The sequence below is a fragment of the Ranitomeya imitator genome, chromosome 1 (assembly GCF_032444005.1).
Source record: "Ranitomeya imitator isolate aRanImi1 chromosome 1, aRanImi1.pri, whole genome shotgun sequence".
In the NCBI taxonomy this organism is placed as follows: domain Eukaryota; kingdom Metazoa; phylum Chordata; class Amphibia; order Anura; family Dendrobatidae; genus Ranitomeya; species Ranitomeya imitator.
The window spans coordinates 30,117,528-30,136,002 of NC_091282.1; the positions used below are offsets into that span (position 1 = coordinate 30,117,528).

The 18,475-nt window shown below is 45.7% G+C and overlaps 1 protein-coding gene across 4 annotated transcripts in view; it reads left to right on the plus strand.

Moving 5' to 3' along the window:
* The window catches only part of FYB1 (FYN binding protein 1), a 213,317-nt gene that overhangs the window by 118,316 nt on the left and 76,526 nt on the right, over nucleotides 1-18,475 (plus strand). For all 4 annotated transcript variants that reach the window (XM_069745921.1, XM_069745919.1, XM_069745923.1 and 1 more), the window contains one exon: nucleotides 11,506-11,629. In XM_069745921.1, the coding sequence (XP_069602022.1) occupies nucleotides 11,506-11,629 (124 nt within the window). The remainder of the gene's footprint in view (nucleotides 1-11,505; nucleotides 11,630-18,475) is intronic.

Sequence of the window (18,475 nt, forward strand, 5' to 3'; positions counted from 1 at the left end):
ACCGGAAAAAGGGAAGACAGGATTCAAAACCCGGTCTGGATCATGACAGTACCCATCGTATGGTTACAGCGCCCAAAGTGCAAAGTGTAGGGTTTATATGTTTCGGCTGCCACTCCTATAGCTGTCAGTGCTGCCATAAGTGACAGCCCACAGTGAGGATGCACGACCAGCAGGAATATCCAGAAGGTTCCTGCAAGAAATGGGAGACCTCCTCCAGATTTCCAAAAGAGCAGGCAGATCTCTTTGGGATTCCACTCCTATGTCTGCGGATTTAGGAACCAAACCACCACCTTTGCCGTATAGAGTGTATTAATGGCCAGCTATAGATTACACAAGTCGTTCTCAGTGGACATGCGTGCATATAGGGGCTCGGCGATATTTAAAGGTTTACATTCCCATGTTATTAGAGGAATATTATCGGATAGTGCTTGTTACTAAAAGGAGTTTTGCAATTTGCTGCTTTTTAAAATTTTAATCCGTTCTGGAAATATTAACACTTTTCTTTTGTTTACTTTTCTCTTCTTTTGTTTACAGCTTGTTGTCTTGGAGACCGACCGCCACTGCTAGACAGAAGAAAATGCACAGTGCTGTCAAGCTCTTTTCTAATCGATTTAGTAATTGTTGGCCAGGATCGCAGGAGCGCACTGATACCTCCTAATCCTGGCCAGTTTCAGTGCAGTGCTTACAGGCTAGACAGCAGAGGTGGTCGGTCTCCTAGGCAATGGGCTGTAAACAAAAACAAAAGTGTGAATATCTCAAGAATGGCTGAAAATATTAATAGGCAGCACATTGCAAAAGTGCTCGCATTTACAAGCATAATCTGATGATTCCCATCTTTAAAAATGGTAATGACCCTTTAAGGAAGGCTGGTCAAGTCTCATCTGGCTCTTGTTACTAGTCTATTATTGTATTAAGGGGATCTGGTCGGGGTCTGTTTTCAGGGACTCTGGTCTGGGGTCTGTATTTAGAGGGTCTGGTCTGGGGTTTGTATTTAGAGGGTCTGGTCTGGGATCTGTATTTAGAGGGTCTGGTCTGGGATCTGTATTTAGAGAGCCTGGTCGGTTTCTGTTTTTAGAGAGTCTAGTCGGGGTCTGTTTTTAGGGAGTCTGGTCGGGGTCTGTTTTTAGGGAGTCTGGTCGTGGTCTGTTTTTAGGGAGTCTGGTCTGGGGTCTGTATTTAGAGGGTCTGGTCTGGGATCTGTATTTAGAGGATCTGGTCTAGGATCTGTATTTAGAGGGTTTGGTCTGGGATCTGTATTTAGAGAGCCTGGTCGGGGTCTGTTTTTAGGGAGTCTGGTCGGGGTCTGTTTTAGGGAGTCTGGTCGGGGTCTGTTTTAGGGAGTCTGGTCTGGTGTGTGTTTTTAGGGAGTCTGGTCTGGGGTGTATTTTTAGGGAATCTTGTCTGGGATGTGTTTTTAGGGAGTCTGGTCTGGGGTGTGTTTTTAGGGAGTCTGGTCGGGGTCTGTTTTTAGGGAGTCTGGTCTGGGGTGTGTTTTTAGGGAGTCTGGTCTGGGGTGTGTTTTTAGGGAGTCTGGTCTGGGGTGTATTTTTAGGGAATCTTGTCTGGGATGTGTTTTTAGGGAGTCTGGTCTGGGGTGTGTTTTTAGGGAGCCTGGTCGGGGTCTGTTTTTAGGGAGCCTGGTCGGGGTCTGTTTTTAGGGAGCCTGGTCGGGGTCTGTTTTTAGGGAGTCTGGTCTGGAGTATGTTTTTAGGGAGCCTGGTCGGGGTCTGTTTTTAGGGAGTCTGGTCGGGGTCTGTTTTTAGAGTCTGGTCTGGGGTGTGTTTTTAGGGAGTCTGGTCTGGGGTCTGGTTTTAGGGAGTCTGGTCTGGGGTCTAGTTTTAGGGAGTCTGGACGGGGTCTGTTTTTAGGGAGTCTGGTCTGGGGTGTGTTTTTAGGGAGTCTGGTCTGGGGTGTGTTTTTAGGGAGCCTGGTCTGGGGTCTGGTTTTAGGGAGTCTGGTCTGGGGTGTGTTTTTAGGGAGTCTGGTCTGGGGTGTGTTTTTAGGGAGTCTGGTCTGGGGTCTGGTTTTAGGGAGTCTGGACGGGGTCTGTTTTTAGGGAGTCTGGTCTGGGGTATGTTTTTAGGGAGCCTGGTCGGGGTCTGTTTTTAGGGATTCTGGTCCGGGGTGTGTTTTTAGGGAGTCTGGTCTGGGGTATGGTTTTAGGGAGTCTGGTCAGGGTCTGTTTTTAGGGATTCTGGTCAGGGGTCTGTTTTTAGGGAGTCTGGTCTGGGGTCTGTTTTTAGGGAGTCTGGTCTGGGGTCTGTTTTTAGGGAGTCTGGTCAGGGTCTATTTTTAGGGAGTCTGGTCTGGGGTGTGTTTTTAGGGAGTCTGGTCTGGGGTCTGGTTTTAGGGAGTCTGGTCTGGGGTCTGGTTTTAGGGAGTCTGGACGGGGTCTGTTTTTAGGGAGTCTGGTCTGGGGTGTGTTTTTAGGGAATCTTGTCTGGGATGTGTTTTTAGGGAGTCTGGTCTGGGGTATGTTTTTAGGGAGCTTGGTCGGGGTCTGTTTATAGGGAGTCTGGACGGGGTCTGTTTTTAGGGAGTCTGGTCTAGGGTGTGTTTTTAGGGAGTTTGGTCTGGGGTCTGTTTTTAGGGAGCCTGGTCGGGTCTGTTTTTAGGAAGTCTGATCTAGGGTCTGTTTTTAGGGAGCCTGTTTGGGGTCTGTTTTTTTAGGGAGTCTGGTCGGTGATTTTGTTTAGGGAGTCTGGTCTGGGGTCTGTTTTTAGGGAGTCTGGTCTGGGGTATGTTTTTAGGGAGCCTGGTCGGGGTCTGTTTTTAGGGATTCTGGTCTGGGGTGTGTTTTTAGGGAGTCTGGTCTGGGGTCTGGTTTTAGGGAGTCTGGACGGGGTATGTTTTTAGGGATTCTGGTCTGGGGTGTGTTTTTAGGGAGTTTGGTCTGGGGTCTGTTTTTAGGGAGCCTGCTCGGGGTCTGTTTTTGAGGGAGTCTGGTCTGGGTTTTTTTTAGGGCGTCTGGTCAGGGGTCTGTATTTAGGGAGTCTGGTTGGGGTCTGTTTTTAAGGGAGTCTGGTCTGGGGTCTGTTTTTAAGGGAGTCTGGTCCGTGTTTTTTTTTAGGGAGTCTGGTCTGAGGTCTGTTTTTAGGGAGTCTCGTCTCCAATCTGTATTTAGAGAGTCTGGTCTGGGGTCTGTATTTGGGGAGTCTGGTCTGGGGTCTGTTTTTAGGAAGCCTGGTTTGGTCTGTTTTAGGGAGTCTTTTCGTCGTCTGTTTTTAGGGAGTTTGGTCTGGGGTATGCATTTAGAGGGTCTGGTCTGGGGTCTGTATTTAGAGGGTCAGGTTTGGGGTCTGTATCTAGAGGGTCTAGTTCGGGGTCTGTATTTAGAGGGTCTGGTTTGGCATCTAAATTGGGGGTTCTGGTTTGGGGTCTGTATTTAGAGGGTCTGGTTTGGTGTTTGTATTTAGAGGGTCAGGTCTGGGGTATATATTTAGAGGGTCTGGTTTGGGGTCTGTATTTAGGAGGCCTTGTGTGGGGTCTGTATTTAAAGGATGTATTTATAGATTCTGGTCTGGGATCTCTATTTCGAGTGTCGGATCTGAGGTCTGTATTGAGAGGGTGTCGGGTCTGTATGCAGGGGGTCTGGTTTGAGGTCTGTATTAGGGGATCTCCTCTGGGTCCTGTATTTGTTTAGGGTCTGCTCTTATTTCGGGGTTATGGTTCGGGGTCTGTGCAGGCTCTGGCTTAGCTCTGCTCTGATCTGTGGCTGCTCAGCGTCCGGTCTGGGGGTCGAGTATTTTGCATTATATCCTGTGATGTTATATCCTATAGTGGTGAGAAAAGCAGAAAACCCGACGATGATTTACGAGGATTGTTCGGCAGTAATTGGCGCATTTATCACTGCGCGCAGGACGTCAATAGTGCTGTAAATTACACGCATTAGAAAATCAATCATCAGTAATCTCCGAGGCCTCGGCTGCAAGATTCCTGAACAATGGCGCAGCCTAAATATTGATGAAAACATCTCCAGTAGCCCCCCAACTACCAGGGGTCATTGGGTATTGGGACCTCTTACCTCTTAGACCCCCGAGGCTCCAGTGCCCAGAGCCAAATGTGAGCCCCGCACCCCCACCCACCCGCTGCGGTTATTTCCCCGACACTACATCCTTGATGGCCGATTTTTGCAGCATTTTTTTGTGTGATATTTTTTTGCAACATTTTTTTCCACTTTTCAGAATTTGCTCACACCTGAAATTCGAGTTCTGTTTTTTTTTTTTTTTTTTTACTTCTTTTCGGTTTATAGCACAGAGAGATAAAAATGTATGCATAAAACAGTCCCATTACTAAAAGGATGAAAGCAGAAGCAAGAGACCCCCGTAGACAACAATGTGGCCCATCAGTTTCCACTATGCAGCACTTTCTGTAACAGATCCATTTTGCACATTAATTCCGGTATCTTTTCCTAAAATGGATCAATGAGAGAGAAATATGATGGATTTATCATAATTAATATTACCATGATTAATCTAATAATAAAAAATGTAATAATGCAAATAACAATAAATACATAAATAACAAATAAAATAATTATTAATTTATGTATGTATTATTTGGATTTTTTTGTTATCTATATATTATTTTCCCAATAACACATAAATAAAATAATTATTCCTATTATTTAATTTCTTTAATTTATGTATTTTTTTAAACTATATATTATTTATATATTATTTCCCCCCATTATTATTATTACAATTTTTTTTTTAAGATTTTACCATTATTATATACTATTATGAATGTATTATTATTTTCGTTGCTTATGTATGATTATTTTCATTATATATTATTTTACATATTATTTTTGGCATTATTATTTTCATTACTATTTATTTATTTTTGTAATAATAATAATGCTAATTTCATTATAATGCTAATTTCATTATTATTTATGTATTGCTGTTTTTGTTATATATTATGCATTATTTTCCCATTATTATTTTCACTATTATGTATTATCACTTTCATCATATGTTATTTATGTATTATTTTTCCACTACTATTATTTTAATGATTATGTATTTATTATTTTCATTATTATTATTTTTTCATTGCCATTATCATTTGTTACTATTATTATTATTTATTCATTATTATTTAGCTTTTTTAATTCTATATTATTTATGTATTATTTTGATTTTATATTATTTACGGTATGTATAATTTTTCCCATTATTATTTATGTATTATTACTTTCATTATATATAATTTATATATTTTCCCCCGTTACTATTAAATTTTGTTTTATTATTATTATACAGTGCCTACAAGTAGTATTCAACCCCCTGCAGATTTAGCAGGTTTACACATTTGGAGTTAACTTGGCATTGTGACATTTGGACTGTAGATCAGCCTGGAAGTGTGAAATGCACTGCAGCAAAAAAGAATGTTATTTCTTTGTTTATTTTTTTTTTAAATTGTGAAAAGTCTTTTCAGAGGGTCATTTATTATTCAACCCCTCAACCCACCAGAATTCTGTTTGGTTCCCCTAAAGTATTAAGTAGTAGTTCAGGCACAAAGAACAATGAGCTTCACATGTTTGGATTAATTATCTCTTTTTCCAGCCTTTTCTGACTATTTAAGACCCTCCCCAAACTTGTGAACAGCACTCATACATGGTCAACATGGGAAAGACAAAGGAGCATTCCAAGGCCATCAGAGACAAGATCGTGGAGGGTCACAAGGCTGGCAAGGGGTACAAAACCCTCTCCAACGAGTTGGGCCTACCTGTCTCCACTGTTGGGAGCATCATCCGGAAGTGGAAGGCTTATGGAACTACTGTTAGCCTTCCACGGCCTGGACAGCCTTTGAAAGTTTCCTCCCGTGCTGAGGCCAGGCTTGTCCTAAGAGTCAAGGCTAACCCAAGGACAACAAGGAAGGAGCTCCAGGAAGATCTCATGGCAGTGGGGACATTGGTTTCAGTCAATACCATAAGTAATGTACTCCACCGCAATGGTCTCCGTTCCAGACGAGCCCGTAAGGTACCTTTACTTTCAAAGCGTCATGTCAAGGCTCGTCTACAGTTTGCTCATGATCACTTGGAGGACTCTGAGACTGACTGGTTCAAGGTTCTCTGGTCTGATGAGACCAAGATCGAGATCTTTGGTGCCAACCACACACGTGACGTTTGGAGACTGGATGGCACTGCATACGACCCCAAGAATACCATCCCTACAGTCAAGCATGGTGGTGGCAGCATCATGCTGTGGGGCTGTTTCTCAGCCAAGGGGCCTGGCCATCTGGTCCGCATCCATGGGAAGATGGATAGCACGGCCTACCTGGAGATTTTGGCCAAGAACCTCCGCTCCTCCATCAAGGATCTTAAGATGGGTCGTCATTTCATTTTCCAACAAGACAACAACCCAAAGCACAGAGCCAATAAAACCAAGGCCTGGTTCAAGAGGCAAAAAATCAAGGTGTTGCAGTGGCCTAGTCAGTCTCCTGACCTTAACCCAATTGAAAACTTGTGGAAGGAGCTCAAGATTAAAGTCCACATGAGACACCCAAAGAACCTAGATAACTTGGAGAAGATCTGCATGGAGGAGTGGGCCAAGATAACTCCAGAGACCTGTGCTGGCCAGATCAGGTCTTATAAAAGACGATTATTAGCTGTAATTGCAAACAAAGGTTATTCCACAAAATATTAAACCTAGGGGTTGAATAATAATTGACCCACACTTTTATGTTTAAAATTTATAAAAATTTAACTGAGCAACAAAACTTTTTGGCTTGTAAGATTTATGCATCTGTTAATAAATCCTGCTCTTGTTTGAAGGCTCTAACTTATTTGCATCTTATTAAACCTGCTAAATCTGCAGGGGGTTGAATACTACTTGTAGGCACTGTATAATAATTATTATTATCATCATTATTAGTTGATATTATTTATTTATCATTATTTTCATTATTTATTCATATTATTTATTATTATATTATTACTGTAATTATAAATGTAAATCAAATTATTTGCGGTTTTTTTTTCTAAGCCCCCTACTCCCCATGCGTTTAGTCCTTCACCCTCGCATTGGTGTGCCATGATCCAAATGTATAAAACTGTTATATAGTTTATGATAAATTAGCAGCAATTATAAGACAAGACGCTTACTTATAAATTATATTGCAACAGATTTTACATCACACCTATAATAAAGTTGCTTTTGAAAAAAAAAAGAATTGCAACTTTTCAAAAAGTTGCATTACATAGGCCAAACAGGCTTAGTCTACCTAAACTATGCCCAGCAAAAAATAATAAAATGCTGGACACGGCGCAGATACAATAGGAATATTCCAACAGTAAAGAACGACAGTAAAAATAAAGCCATAAAAATACAAAAATACAAATAAATTCCCCCAGTCCTGGGATTTCCATACCACTCTGTGTGCGGATGGGGAGATTGTAGTGTGATGGATGAAATGTGGAACGATGGACGGATGGATGATGGATAAATTGAAGAATGATGGATGGATATATGGAATGATGGCTATATGGAAGGATGGATATGAGGATGTTTCCTCAGGTTCCCTCTGTCTAATATTACAGCTATTGATACTGAATTGCTGGAATGTTTGGATGAATACAGACAGGTGAATACATCGGTCGTCGCCTATGAACTCGTTTGTGTTTACATTGTTCCCTGTTGTGGAACCAAGATAGGAAGGAAGAAGCAAAATAAGGAAATTACGAGAGTTTCTCTAACACAATGTTACAATTATCAGACGTGTTCTTGTGTCATGGTGATTCCAGGCAGGTAAAGTCTCGGGATGTCGCATCCACTGACCCAGATAAATACCCCAATAGTGTCTATCACATCCCAGTGAAGTGGCCTCCTCTATGTTCCTCTATATTCTCTATGTTCCTCTATATTCCTCTACGTTCCTCTATGCTCCTCTAAGTTCCTCTATGTTCCTCTATGCTCCTCTATGTTCATCTATGCTCCTCTATGTTCATCTATGCTCCTCTATATTCCTCTATGCTCCTCTATGCTCCTCTATGTTCCTCTATGTTCCTCTATGTTCATCTATATTCCTCTATGCTCCTCCATGTTCCTCTATGCTCCTCTAAGTTCCTCTATGCTCCTCTATATTCCTCTATGCTCCTCTATGCTCCTCTATGTTCCTCTATGTTCCTCTATGTTCATCTATATTCCTCTATGCTCCTCTATGCTCCTCTATGTTCCTCTATGTTCCTCTATATTCATCTATGTTCCTCTATGTTCATCTATATTCCTCTATGCTCCTCTATGCTCCTCTATGTTCCTCTATGTTCCTCTATGTTCATCTATGCTCCTCTATGCTCCTCTATATTCCTCTATGCTCCTCTATGCTCCTCTATGTTCCTCTATGTTCCTCTATGTTCATCTATGCTCCTCTATGCTCCTCTATATTCCTCTATGCTCCTCTATGCTCCTCTATGTTCCTCTATGTTCCTCTATGTTCATCTATGTTCCTCTACGCTCCTCTACGCTCCTCTATGTTCCGCTATGTTCATCTATGTTCCTCTATGCTCCTCTATGCTCCTCTATGTTCCTCTATGTTCATCTATGTTCATCTATGTTCCTCTACGCTCCTCTATGCTCCACTTTGTTCCTCTATGCTCCTCTATGCTCCTCTATGTTCCTCTATGTTCCTCTATGTTCATCTATGTTCCTCTACGCTCCTCTACGCTCCTCTATGCTCCTCTATGTTCCTCTATGCTCCTCTACGCTCCTCTATGTTCCTCTATGTTCATCTATGTTCCTCTATGCTCCTCTATGCTCCTCTATGTTCCTCTATGCTCCTCTACGCTCCTCTATGTTCCTCCATGTTCCTCTATGCTCCTCTATGTTCCTCTATGCTCCTCTATGTTCCTCTATGCTCCTCTATGCTCCTCTATGTTCCTCTATGCTCCTCTATATTCCTCTATATTCCTCTATATTCCTCTATGTTCCTCTATTTTCCTCTATATTCCTCTATGCTCCTCTATATTCCTCTATGCTCCTCTATATTCCTCTAAGTTCCTCTATGCTCCTCTATGTTCCTCTATATTCCTCTATATTCCTCTATATTCCTCAATGCTCCTCTATGTTCCTCTATATTCCTCTATATTCCTCTATATTCCTCTATGTTCCTCTATTTTCCTCTATATTCCTCTATGTTCCTCTATGCTCCTCTATTTTCCTCTATGTTCCTCTATGCTCCTCTATTTTCCTCTATGTTCCTCTATGCTCCTCTGTGCTCCTCTATTTTCCTCTATGTTCCTCTATGTTCCTCTATGCTCCTCTATGCTCCTCTATGTTCCTCTATGCTCCTCTATTTTCCTCTATATTCCTCTATGCTCCTCTATGTTCCTCTATTTTCCTCTATGTTCCTCTATGCTCCTTTATGTTCCTCTATGCTCCTCTATTTTCCTCTATGTTCCTCTATGTTCCTCTATGCTCCTCTATGTTCCTCTATTTTCCTCTATGTTCCTCTATTTTCCTCTATGTTCCTCTATGCTCCTTTATGTTCCTCTATGCTCCTCTATTTTCCTCTATGTTCCTCTATTTTCCTCTATGCTCCAATATGCTCCTCTATGTTCCTCTATGCTCCTCTATTTTCCTCTATGCTCCTCCATGCTCCTCTATGTTCGTCTATGCTCCTCCATGTTCCACTATGTTCCTCTATGTTCCTCTATGCTCCTCCATGTTCCTCTACGCTCCTCTATGTTCCTCTATGTTCCTCTATGCTCCTCCATGTTCCTCTATGCTCCTCTATGCTCCTCTATGTTCCTCTATGTTCCTCTATGCTCCTCCATGTTCCTCTATATTCCTCTATGTTCCTCTATGCTCCTCTATGTTCCTCTATGCTCCTCTATATTCCTCTATGTTCCTCTATATTCCTCTATTTTCCTCTATATTCCTCTATGCTCCTCTATATTCCTCTAAGTTCCTCTATGCTCCTCTATGTTCCTCTATGCTCCTCTATATTCCTCTATGTTCCTCTATATTCCTCTATTTTCCTCTATGTTCCTCTATGCTCCTCTATTTTCCTCTATGTTCCTCTATGTTCCTCTATGCTCCTCTATTTTCCTCTATGTTCCTCTATGCTCCTCTATGCTCCTCTATGCTCCTCTATGTTCCTCTATGCTCCTCTATTTTCCTCTCTGTTCCTCTATGCTCCATTATGTTCCTCTATGCTCCTCTATTTTCCTCTATGTTCCTCTATGTTCCTCTACGCTCCTCTATGCTCCTCTATGTTCCTCTATTTTCCTCTATGCTCCTCTATGCTCCTCTATGTTCCTCTATGCTCCTCTATTTTCCTCTATGCTCCTCCATGCTCCTCTGTGTTCGTCTATGCTCCTCTATGTTCCACTATGTTCCTCTATGTTCCTCTATGCTCCTCCATGTTCCTCTACGCTCTTCTATGCTCCTCTATGTTCGGCTATGTTCCTCTATGCTCCTCCATGTTCCTCTACGCTCCTCTATGCTCCTCTATGTTCCTCTATGTTCCTCTATGCTCCTCTATGTTCCTCTATTTTCCTCTATGCTCCTCTATGCTCCTCTATGTTCCTCTATGCTCCTCTATTTTCCTCTATGCTCCTCCATGCTCCTCTATGTTCGTCTATGCTCCTCCATGTTCCACTATGTTCCTCTATGCTCCTCCATGTTCCTCTACGCTCCTCTATGCTCCTCTATGTTCGGCTATGTTCCTCTATGCTCCTCCATGTTCCTCTACGCTCCTCTATGCTCCTCTATGTTCCTCTATGTTCCTCTATGCTCCTCTATGTTCCTCTATTTTCCTCTATGCTCCTCTATGCTCCTCTATGCTCTTCTATGTTCCTCTATGCTCCTCTATTTTCCTCTATGCTCCTCCATGCTCCACTATGTTCGTCTATGCTCCTCCATGTTCCACTATGTTCCTCTATGTTCCTCTATGCTCCTCCATGTTCCTCTACGCTCCTCTATGCTCCTCCATGCTCCTCTATGTTCGTCTATGCTCCTCCATGTTCCACTATGTTCCTCTATGTTCCTCTATGCTCCTCCATGTTCTTCTACGCTCCTCTATGCTCCTCTATGTTTGTCTATGTTCCTCTATGCTCCTCCATGTTCCTCTATGCTCCTCTATGCTCCTCTATGTTCCTCTATGCTCCTCCATGTTCCTCTATGCTCCTCTATGCTCCTCTATGTTTCTCTATGCTCCTCTATGCTCCTCTATGTTCCTCTATGTTCCTCTATGCCCCTCCATGTTCCTCTACGCTCCTCTATGCTCCTCTATGTTCCAGGTTTTCAGTTTCAGAAAAATTGTGGCAAAACTTTCACCAGTATGGCAGCGTTCATGGTGACGGCTCATGATATTGTGCCCCTGTGTGACCTTACTATGACATTGCTGTGTGTCCGCACCGTGCTGTATTGTATCTCCCTGCTGTAGCAGTAAATGTGGCGCTTTGTATAGCTCCAGTGTTTTGGAACGTGATGAATAACTACCCTCCATCTCTGTTGTTACGCGGCTCAGTAACGCACTCTTGGTTCTGTGTTTTCTCAGGTACTAAAGTGCCGGTCAGTGAACAGAGGTCATCGGCATTGTCCGCCGCGTTACCACCGCCACCGCCAGTAGTGAAGTCCTCTGCAGGACACTCAGGTCCCAGCTTACCCCCCAGGATCATCAGGTACCTATTCACTTCTTGTGGGGGTATAGAGAGGGCCGAAAAGCTGTGCTGTACACTCGGCACCTGCCTGTCAATCAAGGATGACAGAGGCATGTAAAGGGTTATTACCGACTTCCCAGATGGTTATTGTTGGATAGAATGTGCAGAAATAAGCAGTTTTGCTATTAACTTTTTAAAAAAAAAAAACATTTCAGCCGTTCTTGAGATATGAACACTTTTCTGTTGTTTAAAGCATGTTACCTAGGAGACCGACCACCGCTGCTGTCCAGCAAGTAATCAGTGCAGAGAAGCTGGCAAGGTTTAGGAGATAACAATGCACGCCATTGATCCCAGCAGCCTAAAACCAGGACTTACAGGCTCAATAGAAAAGAGAAAAAAAGTAAATAAAAAAAAAAAGGTTTTCAGAAATATTAAATTAAAAAATACATTAACGTTTGAATCTCTTCTCTTTTTCCAATACAAAAATACAGAAATAATTAAATAAAGAAATAAATGAATACATCAACTGGGTGGTGTACCTGTAAGAGGGTGAACTGTAGTCCCACTGAGAGGGCACTAGGACCCTGTGGTTTTTGCCTGTTGCAGCAGAGGACAGACCTCCCAGAGACAATGTGTGCTGCGGGGTGGGGTCTAGTGTCTCGAGTGTAAAGTGAAAGTAGGAAGTGAGAGCTGAGAGAGAAAAGGCGGGAAGAAAAGGAGAAGCTGCTGTGAGATCTTAAAAAGAGACTGTGTGGATTTACTGCAAGTGTTTTTGGAGGAAAAGAAGCTTTTGAGAGACTTTTTGTTGCTAACGTTCCCCTGGAGAAGAGCTAACCTTTTGTTTAACTCTGTGAGAGACTTGTGTTGCTAACGTTTCCTGGAGAGGAGTTAACCCTTTATCTAAGAAAAGACGGAGACTTTGCTAAGAACCCAGTACGAATTTGGAAGTCTGTGGATTCCCTGTGCATTGAGTGGAGGAACAAGTCTGGACAGACTGCTGATACAGAGACGGACGGATTGTCGTGGAACCATTCCTAGGAGCTACAGAAGCAGAGACTACATCGTGAGACCACTAACTAAGTCCCCGGCGTTTGGGCTCGGCATCGGCCGACAAGACAAGAGGAGCTTGCTGTAACTTATTGGCGCTGAAGATATGAACTGGCTACAGCCTCTGCGGATTCCTGCCTGAGAGGAAATCCATCTCAGGATACGGTACCATAGTTATAGATACCCGGGTATCTCTGCTCAGAGTGTTAAATTGTTACTTTAGAGGTGTATCTTATATTAGAGTTGTGTAAGTTATACTCAGTGTGCCATTCCAGGGGCTCCCTTAATAACACTACATTCAATTTACACTTGTTCCTGTTTTTAGTTGCTTGTTAGGTAAATTTCTTACTAGTCTGTTGTAGTACACAGTTCTCAGGAGACCTTTGAGTGGCACAGTGATTTCAGCTGCTGCTGAATTAGTGTATCTTTGGGGTGCATCTGCCTTAATATTCTCCATATTACCTTGATTAATTTGCCTTTGAGTAAATACCGTTGGAGATTTCTGCCTTGGTCTTGGTTTGTGACTCACTGGATCTTATTCGGACCTCTGGTCATTACATTTTTGGCGTAGTCGGCAGGATCCAGTGTTTGTCATGGACGAGGGCGAGGGTGGAAATGACCCCGCTGTATCCGCATCCTCCTCGGGGGTTGGGGTTCCCCTGGCAGCCGCTGCGACTCCGGGAGGGTATGTGCCTGTAGGAGCTTTACTTCAGCACATGCCGAAATACGATGGGCGCAATATGGCGTTGCAAGATTGGGCTGAGAGAATCCGGAGTATTCTGCGCATGTGTAATTTGACCCCCGCGTTACGCGCTGAGCTGGCATTAAATGCACTGGAGGGTGATATTAGGCGTATGGTGATGGTGCGCCCAGAATCAGAGAGGGATACATTAGAAAAGATTTTGGAACTGTTAGAGGGGAGTTTGGGGGGCCGAGCGCGTGTGGCCCAGCTTCGGTCCCTATTCTTTAATCGTCCCCAGAGAGAGTGTGAGTCCCTGATGCAGTAGTCTAATATTTTACAAGAGATGTTGAATGAGATGCAGCAACTAGACCCGGGGGCCATGGGGGCGTTCCGGGAGGTAGACCGCTTGCTCCGGGACCAATTCATCACCGGTTTAGCCCATAGACTTCTCTGGGACAAACTGTTGGAAATGGCCCGGGTTGCACCAGAGTTATCTTTCTGGCAGATTTACCGAGCTGCAGTGGAAAGGGAAGAGAAATCAGCCTATGTTCCCGAGGGGTCAGTGAACAGTGCCCAGCTGGAGGAAGGTGTGTCATCAGGGTCGGGGGAAGAAAGGCTTGTAAGCGTGGTACAAGCTTTGCGTGCTGAGGTGAAGGAGTTGAAGCTGAAATTGTCTCAACTGACAGTTGATCCCGCCTCTACCACCTCACGGGAACCTCCTGCCCCACCCCCTGGAACGGTGACCCCGCAAATGGCCAGGTCGTCCTATCAGAATGAGTCAAGCCCTCGCCCACGAGGAACAATCACCTGCTGGAAGTGTGGCCGCCAGGGACACATCTCGCGTTACTGCCGGGCGCTTACAGCCCCAGAAACCCCGTCGCCGGCTTTAAACTTCCGGCCGCTGCCATGAGAGGGCAAGCAGCAGCGGCCCCACCCACACAAAGCCCTCGACGGAATGAACAAGATTTGTTTGCATGTAGTCCAGTGATAGAAGCAGAGTTTGAGGGGCGGAAGATGAGGTGCTTGGTTGACACGGGATCCGAATGTACTATAATGCCTCTAGAAGTATATGAGAGATACTTCAGTCGACTAGTGATTCCAGAGGATGGCCGAGTGATACGACTGACCGCCGCAAATAATGGTCAATTGTCAGTCAAAGGGATTGTGTGGATGCAACTAAAAATGTTTGGTCAAGAGCTGGGGCAGAAAGGGGTAGTACTGGTGGATCACCCCCCTAGAAGAGGGATGGAAGTGACGCTCGGAATGAACGTGCTGCGAGATTTGAATCACCAGATGTATGCCAGTGAAGGACCCCAATACTGGGCCCGTGCGACAAGACACCGACCCACACAGAGAATTCTACACCGTCTAGTGCTGAGTTGCGACTTGCTGAAAAGTGCGGTCCCAGGTGGCCGGGTGGGCCGGGTCCGAGTGACTTCGAGGGCCCCGATCCTGCTGGGACCCAGACAAGAGGAACTCTTAATGCTGCCTGTGGGAGCTGCACAGAGATTGAATGGGCTTGAAGTGCTACTTGAGCCCGCCCGAGAGGGTTCCTCATTTGCCAAGGTACATGTGGCCCGGTCTTTGGCGATTGTGAAGAATGGACGAGTGTCAGTCCGATGCATCAATGTTTTAGATGAAGCTGTTGCAATTCCGGCTGGGACCATACTGGCTGAACTGTTCGTGCCGGCAGAGAAGGTGCCGGAAAATGCAGGGTTCGAATTGCGACCAGACCAACAGTCATCCTGGACATTCGCGGTCGAGGTAGGCCGGACTGAACCTCCTACGGAGGAATGGAATGTTCATGTGATCATGGAGCAGATGGGAGTGGATCGGGAGAAGCTGACCCCCGTGCAGTTGGAGCAGTTGGAGAGAGTTTTGTGGGAACATCAAGAGACATTTTCCCGACATGGAGAGGACTTCGGGTGTACCCAGACGATTGAGCATGAGATTCCAACGGGGGATACTCCACCCATTAGAGAAAGATATCGTCAAATTCCTCCGGCGCTCTATCAAGAGGTGAAGAGCATGGTGGCCAGTATGCTGGACAACCAAGTGATCCGAGAGAGCCGGAGTCCCTGGGCGGCCCCTGTAGTCTTGGTCCGCAAGAAGGATGGGACACTCCGATTTTGTGTGGACTATCGGAAATTGAATGCCCACACCGTACGGGACGCATATCCTTTACCCCGTATTGAAGAATCCCTGTCGGCCCTGGGTCGGGCCAAGTATTTCTCAACGTTGGATTTGGCAAGCGGGTACTGGCAGGTCCCAATGGCTGAAAAAGATCGGGCCAAGACGGCGTTTGTCTTGCCAATGGGGCTCTTTGAGTTCAACCGGATGCCCTTTGGCCTCGCTACCGCCCCAGGAACCTTCCAACGCCTGATGGAACATTGCTTGGGCGATCTAAATTTTGAATCAGTCCTGATATATCTAGACGACATTGTGGTGTTCGGAACCTCATTTGAAGATCATCTGGAGAAGCTGCGTCAAGTTCTCCGGCGGCTCAAGATCTACGGCCTGAAAATAAAGCCAAAAAAATGTCAACTGTTACGAAACCAGATTGAATATTTGGGGCATCTGGTGACCCCGGACGGGGTACTACCTTTAGCCAGTAAGATTAAGGCGGTACAAGAGTGGCCACCTCCTTGTGACCTGCGAGAAGTGCGGGCCTTCCTGGGCCTAGCAGGATACTATCGGCGGTTTGTGCCTAAATTCTCACAAGTGGTGAGTCCCTTGAATGAACTTTTGAGAGGGACAGCGCTGGGTCCTCGAAATCGCCCCATTCCATGGGGGCCCCTACAGAAAAAGGCATTTGATGGAGTGAAAACCGCCCTAACGAGTGCCCCATTGCTGGCCTACGCCCGGTTTGACACCCCTTTTTTGTTGTATACCGATGGTAGTCTTCATGGGTTGGGGGCAGTACTAGCACAGGTGCAGGACGGCCGAGAACGAGTGATTTCTTATGGCAGCAGATCTTTAAGAGACTCCGAGCGAAATCCGGCTAACTACAGCTCATTCCGGCTGGAATTGCTGGCCCTGGTGTGGGCAATGACAGAACGCTTCGCCGAGTATCTAACAGGGGCTGAGGTGCTAGTCATGACAGATAACAACCCGCTAGCTCACTTAGAGAATGCAAAACTGGGGGCGTTGGAGCAGCGGTGGGTCGCCAGACTGGCCAAGTTCAATTACCGCATTAAATTTCGCTCTGGTCGAGAGAACGGCAATGCAGATGCATTGTCAAGGGTGCCCCTTGGGTCATCCGGGGAAGATGTTGACGAACAACTTGAGGATACTGAAACTCCAGCTTTGGGGCAGATACCTATCTTCCAAAGTGTGGTACACTCAAGTGGGGTGGCCACCGGGATGCCCTGTGTCCTGGGTAAAACACCCTCAGATTGGACAAGAGTCCAGGATGAGTGTCCGGACATTGCACTTGTGCGCCGTTGGGTACAAAACAAGGCCTGGCCCAGTGCAGAGGACAAGGCTCAGTTGTCCATGGAAGGAATGAAACTCCTTCGACAATGGGATAAATTGTGTGTGGAGCAAGGTCTTTTGTATCGTAAGGTGTACCTGCCATCGGAGCTGCAGCATCAGTACCAACTGATAATTCCTGTGGGGATGGGGCCAGTGGTCGCTCGTGAGGCGCATGAGAAGGGGGCCCATTTTGGAAGTGAAAAGACACTTCAGTGGTTGCAGCGAGTCCTCTACTGCCCTGAGTTGGGAGGGATGGTGGCCGACGCGTGTCGGCAGTGCCGAATTTGTGGGCTCAACAAAAGCCCTGAGCAGCGGGCTCCCACACAGTCTATTAAGACTTCAGCTCCACTGGAGCTACTCATGATTGACTACGTGTTGATAGGGTACTCTACGTCAGGGTACTCCTATTGCCTGGTGATGACAGATCACTTTACCAAGTATGCTGTAGCGGTGCCGACAAGAGATCAGACGGCCAAGTCGGCGGCTGAGGCAGTGTGCCGACATTTCTTCCAAGTGTTCGGGTGTCCGCAGAGAATACATTCAGATCAAGGGGCCTGCTTTCAGGGGACGCTGATGAAAGAGTTGCACCAGCTCTATGGTATCGAGCAGTCGAGAACAACGCCTTACCACCCTCAGGGTAACGGGGCGTGTGAGCGTTTTAATCGGACCCTGTTGCAAATGTTGAGGTCCTTAGAGAGTCAGCAACAGACATGCTGGCCTGAGTATCTCCCCGAATTGATGTGGGCTTACAATAACAGGGTGCACAGTACTACTGGTTACTCACCACACATGTTGATGTTTGGTAGACCTGGCCGAGACATTGAGGATTTGAACATGCCAGATCCCTCCTCTGCCCCCCTTCAGACTGCATCCGAGTGGGTACGAGAGCATCGGCGGCGGTTGAGGGTGGTGCATCAGGTGGTGGGCGACCGCCTTCGACAGGTGGTCCATAAGGACACGCGACCTGTACAAACAGAGCTGTTCTCTCCGGGGGACAGAGTGTTGGTGAGGACAAAACGACGGTCAGGAAAGCTGAGTGACCGATGGGAGGCGATACCGTATCTGATAAAAAAACAGGTGAACCCTGAGATTCCAGTGTACGAGGTCGAACCGGTGGGGACAGGGGGGCCAACCCGTAATTTGCATCGTAACATGTTACAACGGTGCTGGTTTGAAGATTCGGCGCCTACCCCCCTAGAGCCAGAGGCCATGTTCCAAGGGGCGGAAGCTCTGAATGATCTTGAGTTTGATGGTGTGCTTACTCCTGCGCCTGCTTATTTGCCCCCTGTGACCGATCTGGCCTCGGGTGATGAGAATGTTGGGGATATGGAGGATGTTGTTGAGGAGAGTGCATCAGGTCAACTGCTTGGTCCTGACGCTGTATCACAGGACATCGAGCCGCAGGAGGAGACAACTCCACTTACGCCCACTAACACGACCACGGAAGAGACTCTAGCTCCCTCTAAGGTCGCACCTGTTGATATAGGACTCAGGAGAACTACACGATCTACGGCAGGAATACCGCCTCAGCGATATGCTCAAGATGAATTTGAGTGGGAAGGTATGTCGAGGACGCCAACCTCTAGTGGGGTGGCATGTAAGAGGGTGAACTGTAGTCCCACTGAGAGGGCACTAGGACCCTGTGGTTTTTGCCTGTTGCAGCA